General features: G+C 40.8%; 1 protein-coding gene across 2 annotated transcripts; it reads right to left on the minus strand.

Annotated features, from left to right (window-relative positions):
- Window positions 1-1,173: 1,173 nt before the first annotated feature.
- On the minus strand, window positions 1,174-16,092 carry LOC120706667 (nodal modulator 1-like). Of its 2 annotated transcripts, none has more exons than XM_039991358.1 (27): window positions 15,891-16,092; window positions 15,719-15,784; window positions 12,862-12,948; window positions 12,406-12,462; window positions 12,233-12,297; window positions 11,977-12,143; window positions 11,288-11,349; window positions 11,131-11,214; window positions 10,834-10,990; window positions 10,388-10,503; window positions 9,720-9,848; window positions 8,301-8,372; window positions 8,105-8,200; window positions 7,945-8,022; window positions 7,352-7,480; window positions 7,068-7,244; window positions 6,769-6,969; window positions 6,569-6,682; window positions 6,238-6,485; window positions 4,967-5,009; window positions 4,636-4,884; window positions 4,026-4,250; window positions 3,510-3,601; window positions 2,743-2,971; window positions 2,266-2,622; window positions 1,733-1,806; window positions 1,174-1,643 (listed from the first exon to the last, which is right to left on the minus strand). In XM_039991358.1, the coding sequence occupies exons 1-27, from the start codon at window positions 15,981-15,983 to the stop codon at window positions 1,538-1,540; spliced, it is 3,573 nt and encodes a 1,190-aa protein (XP_039847292.1). In that variant the 5' UTR covers window positions 15,984-16,092; the 3' UTR covers window positions 1,174-1,537. The 2 variants fall into 2 exon arrangements, with proteins under 2 accessions (XP_039847292.1, XP_039847293.1); XM_039991359.1 differs by having other exon boundaries at window positions 10,388-10,499; window positions 10,830-10,990; window positions 15,891-16,077.
- Between the last annotated feature and the right edge of the window lie 3,152 nt (window positions 16,093-19,244).

Genomic DNA, 19,244 nt, shown 5'->3' on the forward strand with positions numbered 1-19,244 from the left:
CAGCTTGGTACATGGCACAGATGCATTACCAGATCAGTGTTCTTTTTTCGTTCTGATGAAAATGCTTTGGAGAGCCTTCAAGTCAAAGCAAGTAAACAGGTGAGGTTAGTTGCAAAAAGGGACGGAGAAAAGAACGATTGATAGTAGTACTAATCAGTTAGTTATGCCGTAGTAGCGTTGGGTGGCTGTTGTCATTGCAGACGGACGGTGCAGCAGCAGCGACATGTCAAAAGAACATGTACTACATAGTTTTGTAATTCTGAATGGATGTGATTCTGGTTACTGAGTTAAGCAGCTTTGATTTAAGAATAAGACGTTGGGAATTAGCGCCTGATTGTTCCGTTTGTGTTGCTACTTGCTACGTGCTAGGCGCATAATCGCCAAGTACCGCTAGCTCCGCACTTCACTTGATGACACACTTCCCTGAAGGAGGCATGAGCAATGCCCAGAACTGTTTTACTTCAGAGTGCTGTTGGCTCACTGATATGTGAGACCGGTTCCACACACACGTCAGTAACCACTCACTACTGCAGAGGAATCATTTCCACAAAATCAGGAAAGTCTCGTCCATCATTCGTGTGCCCAGGAATAAAAATCATTATTTCGAACACCGTCCTATTCCTCCTCCACCGCCGCCTCTTCAGGACGCCACACATCGTCAGATCATCCAATCTACTCAGCCAACGGCAGCACATAGCCAATGATGCAGCGTAGCCGAAGCAAGCAAGGCCAATGGTCAGAAATGGACATGCTATACTTAAGTTTTTTTTTTGAGGGGCATGCTATACTTAAGTTGATCTAATGGTCTGACATACACGGAATGAAACTGATCTGACGTACAGAGACTCTGACCTTGGTAGTTGGAATTTGAGGCCGGGGAGCTCTGAATATGAAGTCTGAACTGGTCACGCACTCACGCCTGGCCCAATTCATCAGACCCACTGAGTCCACACCCGCTGGCCGCAGCCTCTGGTGAGCAGACCTTTTACTTCTTGTACTATGAAAGGCAAACAATGTGTCACAGCAGACCTGTTCAATTCGAGTTACGCACTGCAACAAGGTTACGCCAAACAATGTTGTATGGAACAAGGGCGCACCCTCAATGCTGAGGTGGTACAAATTGCAGTTCCATCAAAACAGGACTGCTCAGATTAAGATAGGCCACCAGTATGCTATTGGAAGGAGCATGATGATAGGAGCTCCTCTTAGTAAATAAGATTGCAGATGACTTGTAAACAGGTCCAGTGGAAATGTGGAATAGTGGTTTGGTTTCTCCTATAACAAAGGAAATCGAGGGCATTATCTGGCGCCCGCAAAACTGTACAAAGTGCTATCATACAACATTTTGGAATGACTACACGCTGGGCTTCCACGTCAAAATTTGAAGCCAGAAATGTCACAAAGGATGATCAACTGTCAGGTTTCTTTTCATCTGCAAAATTACTCGGGGGAAACCCAACAGCTAGCGTCTAATCCTGACGTGCTCATTTTGTCAGTGCTCATTTCTCGACCCCTAAGATTAAAGCTAATTTGGCGTTTACACCCTCTTTCTTATTATATTCTTCCGGGGCTCCTTTTTGGTCGGTGCAACACTTGACCCGAGGGAAGTCATTCCTACAGCACTCTGGTACAAGTCCTTTAACCTGTACAAATCAAGCATCGAAGAACATAGTTACTAACCCATTGTTACCAGAGTTTGTGCCATGAAATCTGCACTGAGAGAGCAGCAAACCTTGGCATACTGATCACCAGTGCAATCACAGAAACTCCAACAATAAGCGGAAACACTGGTGCTGGGGTCAGTTCCTGCATCATACAAAAAATTACATGATTTCCAAAACAGATAAAAATGCAATTAAATTTGACTTTACTAGGATGTCAAAGTTTCAAGCACTAAACCAAATCTGTTACCCCACCAGTCTCAAGGCCCAAGGGATTAATTCTAATCCCCGAATATGTAAACAAGAATTCAGGTAAATTACATGTTTCAACTTCATTTGCAAATCTAGAATGCAGAGTATCTTGGTGCTGACAAATAGAGAATGACCACACCATTATCTATTCTTTGTATGCAGTATAAAGTACATAAAATATCTCAGTCAGTGCTGTATAAACGAGATCAATATTTTCTACCCCTCATGTGCATACCCTCTTAAGCAAAGTAACTCATGCCCTAGTTCTCATCTCTTCAAGTTTGAGAATGCAAATGTTACAGTGTCAAGAGAATTATGCACAATGCTGATGCCAAGTGTGTGGAGAAATTACCTGCTTCTGATGGCGCTCTTCAGTTTTATATTTAAGGGGACCAACATGAATTTGGGGTTGTTTTTCCAGATCTACTTCGACCAACTCTGATTCAAACCTATAGGTATGTGATGGAAGGCCAGATTGAAGCTGAACAAGATGCTTGCCTTTGGGCAAATCTCTCACTTCAAAGTAGTATGAAAGAGGAACAGGCAGAACAGATTCTACTCTAGAAGGTTCTGCTGCTGATCTGATTTCAACAGACAGATGTGGCTGCAAAATATCAATACCATCACCTTCCACATGACCACTCAAGATTGTTACTTCTGGGCGTTCAAATACCACAAAATCAATACCAGTGATATCTTCATGACCAACCTAAAAATGCAAATGCTGTTAAATATAAACAATAAAGGAGCACAAGAAGTGTGTTATCTGTAACTGAGAATATGACATTGCAAACAGTATTGGACTTCAATAAATTATGTTTACACTTACATCAACTGACAAATAATCTGGTGAAGCACGCTCAACTGCTGCAAACTGGAGATTATCTTTTGCAGCCACTCTTATAGTGTAAGTTGATCCAGGAACAAGTCCTCTAAGACGAAAGCTACCAAAAGAATCTGTAGTAGCTTCCTCATAATAACCTGTGGATTCAGATCTTGCTTCAACAAAAACACCCTCCTTTGGTTGAGCAGTTAACAGTGTTACAGAACCCATGGCACTACACGGACATGTTGGTCAAGTTAGTACTAAGATTGGCCACCATTAAGATTTTGTAATGCATAATATACATAAAAATAGTTTTCAATCAAGCATGGACCTTATCATAACTCATTAATCACTTTGTGTGCACATGATGTGGGAACCATACAGCAAAACTATTAGAAAACAACTGAGCAGATTAAGCTAAGTGTTCATCATTTTGTAACAAGACCTACTGTTATCAATAAAGCACCATTTGAACCGCATATGAAACCAAACAAACATAAGTGGTGGGTCCATTTGACACCACTAGTTAGCCACTCATGGGTTGCCCATGCAGCAAATATAGTGGTACTTTACTTTACCTGGAATGACACTAAAGCACTACCACGGATCACTAACAGTGACATAGCAAATACAGAATCTCATTGTAAACATGAATAAGGCACAAAGCCACAAACTTTCTGCAAACTGATGTGTTCCTTTTCAATAGACACAAGAAATATTACAGACCAATGATAATTGCTCAAAAACAAATAATGAATAATGAAACAGACCTGTAAGCCACTCTGGTTGCACGGAATTCAGTCTCTCTAGACTCCCCAGAGTTAAGATCAATAGCAACTGCTGACGGATTGAATTTATATTCCTACAGCAGAAACATCAAAACCATCAGCAGCTCTCCAGAAAAAAAAATGATTCTGCAATGACACGATGACACATCTTGTGCTCCTCCATGTATTGCTTCCAAATTTCTAAAATACGTCCGAGTATGAACTAAGAAAAGTTTATGTCGCAACAGGATTTCAAGCGCTCAAACTCAACCCACATCAGGGATATTCAAAAAAATTAAAAAATCTAAAAAAAAAACTCCTTAACCTGTTATTATATTTCTTAGAGAATTAATCAAACTTCAGTCAGAAATGAATAAAATTACATTAAGGAAACGTGGGATGGCAACTGAACTGATGATTGAAGTTACAGTTCCAAATTAACATTGAACATTCATGATCTTTTGCATCATTTAGCAGATGGGATAGAAAGATTAAGAGAGGGCATAAAAGAAGAAGCACCTTAAGAAGAGGTCGGAGATAGAAATTTCCAGGAAATAAATTGTCAAATATGAAAGTTCCACCAGAGCTACTAATTGAGTTATTTCTGTACCCTTCCTCACCACTCAAGGATAATAATACTGATGGTAACAGCTCCGAATTTTCACCATAAATCCGGACTGATATCTGACCAAGCTTCTGACAAGCAAAGGTGTACGGGCCAGTTCGCTTCAGATGATAACCATCCTGCACAAAGGTAAAAAATGATATCAGATAGGATATTCAATAAAACACCCCTTTGCGATTGATGATTAAAGATTCCTAGTTATGCTGCAATTGTAGCTTAATGTTGCAGTTTTCTAATAATGTTAGGCCATGTCTCATTAAGCAGAGGCCAGAAGTTTATTTCTGATATTTAAAACAGATACATGAATACATTACCAGGGGCAACAGAATACTAATCCCTCCTACCACAAATGAATGTCATTTCAGAGTTGACACTACTACAGGTGTTGTACATCACCACCACCACAACAATGACATATTCCTTAGACTAGCATCTTGTGACTTGCGGTAATTTAGTAGAAGATTAATTAAAAATAGAATCATCTGCTCAAAATGTTATACAAACCTTTGAAGCTTCAACTTTATATTCTATGCCATCATACAAGGGACCTGCAAAGAATGATCCATCAGAATCTGTTTTTGTCTCTGTTGCTACATCCCCTTTGTTCAGATGGGTATAGCTGCTCTTTCCAACTGATATAATCTTGACATCAACATCAGAAGTTGCAGGTGACACTGATCCTTCAAGGTACAGACCGGTTTTTGCAGTGATTTGAGGAACAGTGTCTTGGCATCCATTCAGAGACACTGAATACTGCAGTTTAAAGATTACAAGCAATTACAACCATGGTTTCAAAAAAAAAATTAAATAAGCTCACTAATCAACTATTGCTCACCTGTTGTCTTGCTGGATAAAAGAGAACCTTTTTCCTTCCAGTGCTGAAAATATAGCAAATCATGTCAGTATAATAAAACATCTACATAATAATTTTCTGATAAAAGAAAAGCAATCTCCAAAAAAAGAAAGAAAGAGTAAAATGCACCCTAGGTCCCCAAACTTGTACCGCTGTGTCAGTTAGGTCTCCAAACTCTGAAAATGCACATTTGGTTCCCGAAACTGTATAAAGAAGCCCATCCTGGGTCTCAAATGCGCCATGTAAAACCTTGTGGGCGAACATATGCAAAAATACCCCTGGAATCTTATCTTCTCATATTTATTCCTCCCTACATACCCCCCCCCCCCAAAAAAAAAAATCTCTCTCCTGAGCCATAGCCAGCTTGCTCCCCTCAGGCGATGGGGAGAAGCAGGCCGGCTGTGTCTCCAAAGGGGAAAGTGAAGCGAAGAAAAGGGACCCCACACCTTCCTGCCGCTGCTGCTCCAGCTCCACTCCACCTCACGAATCTCAGACCTCCCCCTCCCACATGCAAGCATAAAATCCATTTCCATCTCCTTTCTCAATAGAACGAGCTTATCCAGAATGGGATGGTGGATGTGGCACGCCCGCTCGCTGTTCCAAGCAGTGCCAGCAGAAGCAAGATTCTCAGCCTCTGGCACCGCCACCAGTGGGTTCTGTGTCCGCCGACCTCCACCTCCCGCTCCTCCACGGGAGGACTCCTCAGATCAGCACAGCGAACAGAGCATCGGCAGGGGCACAAGTTGATTCGCCCAAGCCAGCGTTCCTCACCCATGGAGTCAGCTGGCTCCCGGTGCCCCCAGGTCCGCCGCCGTGCCGGCCAAGCAGCCTCGCCCACGGGGCCACCACCGAGCTGGCCGCCGAGCCTCGCCTGCGCGGTCGACGCTGTGCAAGCGGGGCAGTCTCGCTCGCATGCCGCGGGGCCTCGCCCGAGAGATATTGGAGGAGAGAGAGGGGACATGGGATGTGAAGGACTTCTTTGAATATTTACGCCACGGTGGTATGCCACGTCGGTGCTGGGAGCTCTTGTGGCGTGTTTGGGACCAAGGATGGGCCACTTTAAACAGTTTGGGGACCTTGACACAGCTGTACAAGTTTTGGGACCTAGGGTGCATTTTACTCAAAAAGAAATATAAATAAAGCAATCTGTAATAAAGATATAGGCTCCAAAAAAAAATAGAGACTCAAAGCATTCTGATTAATATGAACAACTCGGTTGCAGAAAACAAAAGTAGTGGAATAGAACACTATACCTAGAATCATGGGGGACAAAGATGAAGTCCTCCCCGAGGTCAGCCCAAATAGAGTACTCAAAGGCAGAAAAGCCATTCTGATTACTCTTTCCAAGAGCAGGTTTGGTGGATATCTTTTCTACAAAGCTGCCATCACTCTTTAAGACATCCACAACTATATCCTTGGAATCAATGTTTTCCTGAAGGGAACCCACGTCCACATGGATTTCACCTTTTACAAGATACTTCTTTGCGCTGATATGGACCGGCTAAAAGGGAAACTTTCAATGTTAGGGTGTCAAACTGAACCTTGTAGGGATATAGATATATGCCAAGTAGGAAAAAGGCTCACCATGGGATTAGCTGTATCAAACAAAACAGATGAGCTCCCAAAGGAAATACAAGGATTTGTTAAATGAATCTCATGCTGCCCTGAAGTCTCTACACAAATTCTCTGAGATCCTTTCTGCCCGGGAAGAAAAATGGATTGTTGTTAAATGAAGGTTCCATTATATGCAAACATAATGTATTCCTTTAGTTGTGAGATAGGACCTTTATTGACAAGTCAAGTATAGAAGAATCTGGCAGCTGAATATATGCTTCAGTATCATGAGTTGAAACTAGCTCAATCCAGTAGCCTTTTTGTACAAATACAATATCCCTCACATCATCAGTGCCAATGTCTACATTCAAGGTATCTTGGTCCCAGCACCAATCATCCTTAGTTGAGCCCTCGGATGAAGAATGCTTCACCTGCAGCAAATGTACCGGAAATAGTTAAAGACTTGGAAAATACTAGTAACCTTTTTTTTGGGGGGGTGGGGGTGGGGGGCAGTAGCACGAGGTTTCACCTCTATACGATATTTCCCCGGAAATACTTTTGTGAACACAAAATTGGCATTGTCTCGCTCCAAAGTAGTTGTCTTCTTTTCCTGCTCAACACCGCCAGCTAATCTAACAAGTGAGACCAGAACATTTTGGTTGCATTCCTCTTTGCACGAGACTTTACCATGAACATTGACTTGGGACTGCAACAAAGAGTTAATCCTCTGAGATACTGTCTCAACCTAAAACAAATTATAAAACTTGGCGGAAGCTAACGAAAAGATAGGTAAAATTGACGCTTTTTGTTTACCTGAGAGAATGCCAGATCAAGCAATGGGCTATTTACATTGACACTAATAGATCCTGGTGAAAACATAAGACTAGAATACCGTTCGGAATCTACAGGTAATGCAGATAACTGGTATTCACCAGCAGGAACCTGCAAAGTACAGCGAAGATGTCAAAGAAAGTTAATTAATAATGATGTCATCTAAGGTTCAAATCAAGCAGCAGTGCAGAAGCTATTAACATCATAAATTGCCAAGGTAAGATCATATTTCACAAGGATATAAAAAAATTATTGACTGGAATATTTTATATATATATATTGTTAAGGGTATAATGGTAATATCCTAGTATCTAGGGTTTGGGGTGTGTCTCATGTATATATAGCCCTTTGGGCCTCTCTCAATATATCATACAGTTCACTCTTCTTCTCCAATCGTTATATATATATATATATATATATATATATATATATATATATATATATATATATATATATATATATATATAGTGCTTTCTGTACTATTATCAATGCACAAAGGATTACCCATTGCTAGGTACCTGTATAATATGATTTTTGTGAGGAAAAAATGTGTTGGGGGGGGGGGGGGCACAAACCTCAAAGCAAAATCGTCCATTTTCTCCCACTAATTTCCGTTGCGGCTTTACGTTTTCAGGTCCATGTGTTATAGTCACCTACCATCCCATCGAAATTGTAAGAATAGTTTTTGAAGCAATCTCAGTGAAACATAAAGAGGGATCAAGATCAAGATAGTACCATTGCTTTTGAATTCGGAGTTACTGTCCGTACAATACCACATACATCATATCTAACTGATCTGATATCATCAATGCTGGCCAAATTTGGTAAAATCTAACAGAAAGAATGTATTTAGTTGAAATGCAAAACCAAGGCATTTAAGCTATATAAGTCTAACTGAAGATAATATTGTCCCAAGCAAACTCAACATTACCATAAAATTCTCCAAACGGTTGAACTTATAGTGATCCTTCTCAGCTGTTATAGTATACTTCTTGGATGTAACCTACACAAGGCCAGCACAGAAGACAATTTATTATAGATGGAAAACTTATAGTAGTGACTTCAATTTAAGTGTTGTGTTGAGCCAGTGCACAAACTCAAAGCAAGTGAAGTATCTTGTTTTCTTTTCCATGAAGTTAGGTAACTATTAAGTGATCGCGAAAACAAAATTATGAACCTTGCCATTTCAAAGGTTCCATTGTATCAATTCGGGGTCATACCATAACATGAGTTGAACAGAAAAATGGTATATGAAATACTAACACCAATTTTAAATTGCAGGATATATATCAAGTTTGCATGTCAGCAAGCAAAATCCTCAAGAGTATATGATGCAAGCAAAGTGTGCGCGTGCATACATAGAATCTAAATTATTATTTTCCCCAAATTCAAAAGATCATTGGTGAATATCATCCATTAATTAAGATGTATAAAAAAGTTGTTTCCAGGAAAAAATAATTACAAAATCAGGTAAGCTGACCAAAGCTGTTGTATGCTTTATCGTCTCTGCCATGTAGAAAAAGATAGGAAATTATGGCAGGTTTGGAGCTTTGTCAAGAGCATATGCCAAAAGTGGTGTTAAGAAACAAATTGATGGTAAAATAAACCAAGGGTACGATTAATTGGTTGAATGTTCCAAATGAACCTTATTGAGTTAATTTTATGGCTTTGTGATTTTTAGTGCTTGAAATCTTGTAGTTCACTTATTTAGGAGTTATTAACCAAGCACTATGTTTAGTACTTTGGCCTGCGTTCTACTGCACAATTTATTTCTTCATTTTTTTTTGCCTGATTGGTAGGTTATTTCCGTTAACTTGCAGAGCTAATTTGCATATACTTGTGGCTGAAATAATAAAAAATAATTACTGAAACATTACATTCGATATCACCTCACTAGTATTGGCCTATTACTGCAAACACGCAGTAGAATTCAGCTTATTAGTATTGTTGATAAGCACAAAAAAATACAGGTACTTCCATTTTGAGCATCTCATATAAGACAGCTTATAATACAGACTTGCAGCTTCTATGTGAGCCGTATGTTGACCTGCTAAACTGAGTTCATAATTTTCTCTTCCAGTCAAAAGCTAACTATGTTAATTTTTCACCCTTCAAAATGAATGTGTAAACATTACTATCATCTTGCAACCTGCTAGGCTGCACCACAACGACCATATTGATCAAATAGCTAGAAAAAAAACAAGTCCTAAAATGGCTACTGTGATTTTGTAATGGAAAAAGAAAATAGTCATGTGCGTGAATGTACAAAGAGAAGGTGACATCAACATGAGTAAGAGACTTCAAATATCAACATTGGTGCTCACTTTATCAAATAAAACCAGTTTAGTACCTGATCAAGTCTGTAGTAACCAAGACTATCTGTTACGGTTCTCAACTGGCCATCGACTATAACATTGGCACCCTCCACACCAGCACCATAACCATCAACAACACGCCCTCCAACAGAAAATCCTGTAACCTAATTAAATATATATGAGAAATTGCAAAGAAGTTAGTGATCATATGAACAGTTCAAGAGAAAGATAATAAGAAAACAGAGCATATGAATTAAATTATCAAATGGAATTCTTAAGGAGCAGAAAGATAAAAAGTCTACAACCATCACAAATCCCTAAAACTTGTGTGCAGTCAACATTACAACTGTTTTGAGTTTTTGGCTCCTTGAATCGTGCACAGTTTTCTATTTGTATATCCATTGTCATTTCTAGTTACTATTCTGAAAGCATAAATGCTAATTCAACTGGTGAAAAATCCAAACAACATAATCCTACATTCTATTAATAGTAGATATTCATTTTCTATTTTTTTTCTCGAACACGCAGGGGTGCTGCGTATCATTATATTAAGAAGAAAAAAGAGTAAAGAACCCTAGTTACACTCATGCACACACACCCATGAGGTTCTCAAATATATTCATTTTCTATCATCCTGAAGCAAACTACTTTTACCAAAACTTCTACAGATTAAACACAGATGTGAAGCAATGTCAAGCATTACCTGGAATTTTTGGGAAATGGTCATGTGACCATGCTCAACAGAAACAGGAAGTGAAGATGGTGAAATATCAAAAACAGTGTTCTCCCCCTTGTAGTATGGCAACAGCTCATAGCTACCTGCATATTATAGCAAACAATAACGGGGTAACATTATATAGGACCTGGAAAGAACAGAACATGATCTCCAGCGAATAAGAACAAACAATTAAAAGTGTTCACCATGAGTACAAGGAATCATGTTTGTGGTATATTTTCTCATTTTAGAAGTTACTTTCAGTTAGATGAGCAGAGGGATGTAAAACAATAGTTAATGTATTGACGCACTTGAAGGCATCACAAGTATACATCTCAACAAGAAATCCCCAGCAAAGTTCACAAAGAAATTTGACATAATGATTCCATCGCACTGAGATGACGTTTTATTGGTTAAACAAGTTATCAACTTACCACAAGGTAGTGATCTAAACATGAACTTCCCATCAGCACCAGATATTGCATGGCAAAGAGCACCTTCCCTGGGCGCATCACTGAAATCTTGTGGGCAAGGGAGCTCTGTTATATCATTTGAATACAAGTACAGGTGGACTCCCAATATCGGATTTCCCTGGCAAAGAAAATACATGGAGTATGTTTAATGTAAGAATTTGCTAAATAAAGCAAATCAAAATTCAAAAGGGATGTGCAATCATATGGTTGCAGTGTTAGTTATTATTATCTAAAGAGAACCATTCAGTTCTTCCCAACCTGTGCAACCACAGTGCCATAAATGTTGTATCCAGATACAAAGAAGACATCATCTGCCACAACATTTCCAAATCGCAAGTCAACCTGTACATAGTAACATGTAGTGCATAAGACAATAAGATCATTATTAAATCAGTCAATCATATGTGATCCTTACCTCTGGTGAGCCTCTCAACTCAATATCATAATCAGGATGAGAAGCGCGTAATCTGTAACGCCCTGTAAAAGAGCACAAGCATGAGAAAGAACAAAAAGGGCTATGCACAAAAAAAAATCACAATATTAGTTCAAGGTCACTATTGGCGCAGAGCCACAGGATATGAAACTCAAGAAAGAATTTCTACAAAATAAATTCTAACCCACTCAGCATTCTCGCATTACTAAACTAATGGTTTGCGGTGTCAGAGGCTGACAGATTATGGACCTCGTGGTGGTCCAAGGTGCTGGATGTGGGGAGGGGAGAGAGAACCATAAATAATCAGATGGCACGCATGGTATGAGGTGATGAGCATAAGTTTATTTTGGGTATTTGAATCATGGTACACAGTCGCAAAGGCCTGTATCCCTTCTTTCCAGGGGCAGAACTCAGGTAAATTCAAAGCAGGTTCCAAATTGTGCAACTTCGAAGTGGCAAAACAGGTATTCCCAAATAGTAAATAACTCATTCTTAGTATTTATGATTTTGTAAACAAAACATCACATTAGTGGCTAGAAATGGAATCATATCGTATATAATTGTTTTTGTACGATAGAACTAGAATATCCTAACAAAAAACTGTATGTAACAAATATACAGGAAATGAACAGAACATTGTTTATTAAAAATAAAGCACAGCAAGAAAAAACCTGGAATTATGTTTGTAAACGAATATTCTCCTGATGATGATGTTAATGCAGATGCAACCAACTCATCAGAATCTGTCAACAGCTCAACTTTCACACCAGAAGGTCCTCCCCTTTTCGAGCAGCTCTTACCACCAACAGCGCCCACTACTTTACCCGATATCATGAACCTGCATGGTATACACATGTTAATACAGCTGAACTTTCAATGTGGCTCTTCTTCATACATAAAACGAACTAAATGTCTAAAGAAACAAACCCAGTGAATTGGAAATTTATATCTGCATTTCCATTGCACCCATTGTGATCGATAACGACAGGAACCTGAAGTTTTAGGTGAACATGTCACCCGAGAAAAGGACAAATGTGCTTAGTACTGGTAACAATACAAAACACAAATGAACGACAGATTCAGTCAAGGCATTATTTTACAGTTTCAGGCTTCCATGACCATCCCTTGGGGCCCTTAACTCTGACCATGAACGAACCCTGTGATGAAAGAAGCAACAAGCCTTTTAGTGGCAACAGCGAAGAATATCAAAACTTATTTTAGTGGAAACATGGGAGAATATCAAATTTATGAGATTAACATCAACATGGTCACAGAGTAACTTATGTTTTGTAATTTTCATTAGGAGCTTAACAGACCTCCAGTCACAAAATCAGTAGTACAAATATAACAAAATATGTCAATGGTGTAATGATATGAAACTACTTTCCAAAGGCAAATATAGCTTGACTATTTTAAAAAGTTTATGTCGCACATTCCATGACTGGTGGGAGTAGTTTCCTTTAACCCTTGTTCTACTCGCCATAAATTTATATATATAAACAAAACGAGGACACTTATAAAAGACAACCCAGAACTAACAGCAAACATAAAGATACCTTGTCATAGACTGGAATGAAATAGTAGCCATTAGGAGCACACTGTGTGCTTTCCTTAACCAAACCATCAATAGTGCACAGCTCAACCTGATAAAGGAAGTTAATAGGGAATCAGCTTGAAGCTTAGTCCAAATCACAGACATAAAAGCATGTACACCAAGCACAAATATGACTAAAAGAATATACTCAGAAACAAAAAAAAAAGTACGTCTACATTTATAGTCATGTGTTAAATGTAAGATTTTTTACAGACTACAGTTTGCATATGTCACTATTGGAGATACGAGAATATCCCTCTGTGCTCATAGCAGTAGCATACACCTTTAGCAGTGAAGAAGAAAAGTAGATCATAACCTGGTGAGACTGCAGGTATCAATTTTGATAGGACAAAGAATTCAGCTAATACAACCTTTACAGAAAATGAGTGCGAATGGCTATGCAGTTCACAAACCAACTATTATGGTTACAAGTGAACCTCACAAAATCTATACTGTAAAGATCGAAAACAATTGAAAACATTTCTCACCCAAACTGGGTCCACCGTACCCCACACGCTGGACCCACATGTCGGGTTGGAGGGAGGTGGGAGTGAGGGCAGACCCATAAAAATCGCATGTTAGAGAGTGTTTCTGCCCAAAACAAGTGTTTTTTCTCACCGCACGCACCCGCGTACCCGCCGTCCTACCTGCTTACGAATCGTTTACCTTTCCCTTTTGTCCACGCGTGAAAATCTCTTTCCGTTCTCTCCACGCTTGAAAATCTCTGCTGTCTCCCTCCCAATCCGCATCGCGCCGCCATCCTTCGCTCGTACCTGCTGGTGAGTAACATTTTCAATCCAGGACCCCTCTCGCCCGCATACTCCTGCGTCGCCGGCCATGAGCTAGCCACTCGCCGCTGCCTCCGCTCCAACCAGCTGCCGCCGCCAACCCGCAACATGGGCCCCAAAATCCTCCAGACCGCCACGGCGTCCGAGCCCCAAACTCCCACATGAGGCCATGAGACCCAACACAACGTTCTATCCTGGCTTGGACTTCTCGCAGACGCACTCAAGCATGGAGAAAAGAGGGCAATTCAGCACGGTCCACCGCGGATCCGGGGTAGGGGGGGGGAGAGAGAGAGAGAGAGAGAGAGAGAGAGAGAGAGAGAGATGGGAAAGGAAAGGCACAACAAATCCGTGCTGTGTTGCCGCTCATCCGCTGCTAGCGCCCGCGCAGCTTCGCTTCATGCCGACAGCACCCTGCTTCCGCTCGGCTCCGCTCCGCACCGGGCTGCCTGCTCGCGCTCAGCTTGTGGGCTTGTGGCCTGCACAGGAGGTTGGCATAGGAGGATGCGGGGATGGAGGGATGGATTGTCGTGCGGCGTGGGAAGCGAGAGGGGACACTCGCACTCTCTGCTATGCGAAAGTGCAGTACTGCAGTGGATAGAGAAGGCAGCCCAGGAGCCAGAGGGAGAGAAGACATGTGTGCAGGAGAGTGGCGAGTGATGATAGAATAATATTATTTTTATGAGAAAGAGAGAAGATAGAGATCAGAGATAGAGATAGAGATCAAGAGAACGAGACAGATAGAGATCAGAGACAGATGATAGAGAAATGCAGGGGGTCCAAAATCTAATAAAGAAAATAAAACTGGCGATAAACTATTGTTATTTCGAATGTTGAGTAGTTCCATAGTTGGATACATATAGTGATAAACTGAGAGTTCAACGATGGCCTGGTTCCATAATTGTTACATAAATTTAAAAGCTTTTTTATTGTATCAGTGTTTGCTAATGCAGCAAAGTTATTGTTTTGTTGAGAAAGTCAAAGCGGTGATTTTGACAAGAATCAATATTAATTCATAGTACAAAGGTCAGTTTATTGCTTTGCTCAACCTCTTGACCCACATAGTCTATAATCTTTCTAAATACCTTCATTTTTCATGTGCCTTTGTGATATGCCATTGACCATATCAAAAAGGTATTATGCTCTTGTGTTTGCCCGTGACACATTGTCTGTGAGACGGTAATTACCTCTATTTGTTTTCTTCAAAGCCAAAAACATCAAAGTAGAAACTATTTAGATTTTACCTAGAGAATCTTTAAATAATCATTAATTCCGCGTTATGTTATGATTTATGAAAGATATTTTTAACTGATTCACTTAAATGAGGTCACCACGGCTCATGATATTAGATTTTGAATTATCATCATCATCATCAATCATATTAATATAAGAGCATGTGCGTGCCTCACGGGCCACGTTGCTAGTTTACAGAAAAACTCAAATGAATTTCCAACAGTTACAGCACTCTCATCATTAAGAAACCTCCAAATACATGAAACTACCCCAATTTTCATCTGCCCTATGCCTAATTGGATCTGAGCATTCAGCTCAACCAAGTGTAACCGATGCCCATCAATCACCAAAGCTACCATTAACTAGATCACAATGTACACAATCGCAGCGCTCAAAACACGAGGAAGCACAACATTTTAAGTTTGTAACCCTCTAATGGTAATTATTAATGATACTGATAGAATGTAAACCCCCTACAAATCCCAAAACTGCAAACACAGATGATAAGGAGCAGAATCCAAGTAACCAATAAAACTAGAGGCAATTCAAACTAATGCACTTCGTTCCACTAGAGGCAGTGACTCGAGAAAACAGCATCACGCAACCAGGACATCATCAACTCGGCACGAGGTCCAGCTCAAGTGAAAGACATCAAGCGAATTGTGCATTGAGACTACCCCAATCATTCATCAAAATACCAGCCACAGCACGATCACCAACAACAGCTAGCCGAGCGCAACTACAAGCTTACGAGATGGGACAGCAACTAGAGTGGGCCACAAGAGGGCGCGGACGGCGTACCGTGATGTCGGAGTAGTCGAGCTTGGAGTCCGACGCCTTCCTCGACTTGGCCAAGCCGGAGCTCGCCTGCAACCAAAACCCAAAACCCCAAGCCGCATCAGTGCGAACAGCCTCGGCGTGGCGAACCAGAGCGAAGAGCCCGCGGAGATCGAGCAGCGCGAGGCGCACCGACCTCGACGAAGCCGCCACATCCGTGGATCTCGTCGGAGGCGGCCGCGGCGGAGAAGAAGGCGAGCAGGAGGACGGGGAGACGGCGGCGATCCATAGATAGATCGGATCTAGCGGGCGCGGAGCATGCCACCGGGGAGACGACGACGAGATCGAGGGTAGTAATAGCGGTGGTGGTGGCAGAGGAGTTGAGACTTGAGAGATTTTGCTAGCACATGCTTGGACTCGGGGGATTTTGCGGTCGTTCAGAATGGGCTTTTCCCCCTCGGGCTGAGGTGTAGATGCAGGCCTTCGGGTATGGGCTTGGGGTAATGGGCTTCGCGAAATGAGAATGGGTTTCGGAATGGACCCGCCGTGGCCAATTTTCTCTTTGTAATTTTTCAATGGTCATAATATCTCCTTTTTTCATTAAATTAAACCTAATAGAGTGGCTCTTTCTTTTTTTTCCTTCTCTTGTCTATGTTTACTCATAAAAGGGGAATGAAAAAAACGTAAAGTGATAAAAGCGTATATAACCAATGGGCATACGCCAGTAGCTTCATTGCAAATGGATAAGAAATCACTTCACAATTTGAGTAAAAAAAAAGGCATGTGGACAATTAAAATATAAGAGTAGAACTAACAGGAACCGGAGAAAACCATGAGGTAAAGATGTTTCCATTACAATTATTTTCTCCACTATTATCATTGTTGCGAGGTCTATGTGCGCCAAGCTATTGTTAACAAGTCTGATACTTTATGGTGCATTTTATAATTCTAAAATGTACTAAGTAAGTCATCAATTTGTTTGGTGATCTCTTTATAGAAAAGGATGTGTGAATGTTTGTGTTTATCTCATATTCTAACATGAATAGAGACAAAAAAAAATGAGCCAGAGAAAGTTCAAAATAAAAAAAAATACCGATTCAGGACTAGTGCCGACAGGGGCCACGTTTTTCTTTTTTTGGATGCTGACAGGGGCCATGTTGATCTTACATGATGCCCATGCACTAGGGTAAAAGATGAAAATACCTTTAACTGGACTAATTTGCATCACATATTCCTATAGCAATTTGTAAGTTACTTGAGCTGTGTCCCAGGGCTTATTTATATCATATCTAGCTTCGTCCCTAAGTGCCGAAGGGCCCAAAGTGCGCTATATTTTGATGCAGTCAATCTTAGTTAATGCATGTAGTGTTGATGTTCATTATGCAGTCTCTCTCTTACATTTTTAAAGCAGTCGTGTGTTTGGTGAAGATGAAGCAGTCGTACACCCATGGTGAAGGCGATCAACGAGCAGTCATGCAGGGTGGGTTTCTGAGCATCCATTTGTACCAAGCAGGATCCCCGATCCCGGAGGACTGATCTCTGAATGGATCTGGAAATTACTGCTCATCTAAGGGCTAGTTTGGTAATTCCTGACTTTTCCCCGGTATGAGCAATCTATATAGAGATTTCATTTAAACAAGACATTTAGTTCTCGATGGGCCTACTTATGGTCCAAATTCCTAATTACAAATGTACAGCGTTTTAATTGTTTCTCAGCCATGAGTTGAATCCCGCCGGCAGTCATGCATGCAGTTGTATTCACAGCAGGCACGGAGTAGCGTACCTAGGATTTAGAAAAGAATATGCCATAACAACTTTTTTATATATAATTTGGTATAATCCATATATTTTACTTGGTAGTAGGCTGTTAATTGTATACGTAAATGATCTTGGATTAGAATTTTAGGTATGCCATGGCAAACGTGGCAACCCACTAGGTACGCCACCATACAGATACAGGCAGAGACAAAAAAAAATTTCTCAGGCTGTGTTTAGTTCCCCTCAACTCCTCCAAACTTTTCATTACATCGAAATCACATCGAAACATTAAATATAGCAAATGACTCATGCATGGAGTACTAAATATAGGTAAATAAAAAAACTAATTGTATAGTTTTGATGTACGTTGCGAGACGAATTTTTGAGCCTAGTTAGCTTATGGTAGGACAATATTTACCACATACAAATAAAAAGTGCTACAATGCTTTTCACAAACACTTTTCGTATCCTTTTCGCAACTAAACACAGCCTCATAGACATGGGAAGGGAAGGGAGAGAAGTCTCGGGGGATGTGTTTAGATCCGCAAAAAGTAGTAAAAAGGGTTACATCGGATACTTTAGCATTTTTTGTTTGTTTGTGATAAATATTATCCTACTATAGGCTAACTAGGCTCAAATGATTCGTCTCGCAACGTACATCAAAACTATACAATTGGTTTTTTTATTTACCTACATTTAGTACTCCATATATGAGGCAAACGATTTGATGTGATAGGTGAATAGTGAAATTTGAAGAGAAAGATTCTGCAACTAAACACAGCCATGATCGCGGAGTTGACAACGTGCGGATGGTCCTGGTGGTGGGAGGCGTAGGATGCGACACCACTCCGCTGCCGTACAGCACCTACATGCAGGGCAAGCGTCCCTTCCTTTCTTGTCTATCAATCACACTCGCACCACCGTTGTCACGGCGCACAGGATGGCCGTCGCCCGTCGCGTCCGACGTCGCCGCCTCCCACAATGGCCGGTGTTGCTTCACGCGCTTCGCGGACCGCGCAGGTTTGCAGCGATCAGGGGACGACAGGTGGTTACCTGCCCCGGCCGGCGCGCTATACATGTTGTTGATTTCCATGGGCAGGAGTTTCGGCAAAACTTTCGAGGTTTCTTTTCTTCAGGTTTAGATTTAAAAAAATTATTTTAAAATCCGTCACGTTAAATATTTAGATATGTATGGAGTTAATAAAATCTGATTACAAATTTTTTTTACACAGATGAGTTGTAAATCACAAGAGGAATCTAATGAGTCTACTTAATTCATAATTTGCAACAGTGTTTCAACAGTGTGGCACATTGACTCCATTAAAAAACTCATTTTGAATCTGAGTGGTGAGAGAACATGAACCAAAAAGACTAAAATGCCCTTGACTGTATTTCCTCCAATGGGACCTTATCCCTTCGATTCCTTATCCATTCACGGTGGAGGAGGGAGACGTGGGGCTGGGACAGCCGCCGCCGCCCTTCACCTGCAGGCGTGCCAGCCTTCACGCACTACTACAAAATTTCATTAACCGAGGCACTTCAAAATTGCCTCGGAGGCGGACACATTAAAAAACCGCCTCGGTTAATACCTTCTATTAACCTAGGCGGTCATTTTTTATTGATCAAGGCGGTTACGACAACCGCCTCGCAAAATAACTTAACTGAGGCGGTCATTGTTACTCAACTGCCTCGATAAATTAAATCTAGCCCACTTGCCCATAAAACCCAGTTGAAAACACACTGGTATATAACTGCTTCAACATTAGCTCTATCTCTCCCGTGACTTATCCTC

Source organism: Panicum virgatum, chromosome 5K (assembly GCF_016808335.1).
Source record: "Panicum virgatum strain AP13 chromosome 5K, P.virgatum_v5, whole genome shotgun sequence".
Classification (NCBI taxonomy): domain Eukaryota; kingdom Viridiplantae; phylum Streptophyta; class Magnoliopsida; order Poales; family Poaceae; genus Panicum; species Panicum virgatum.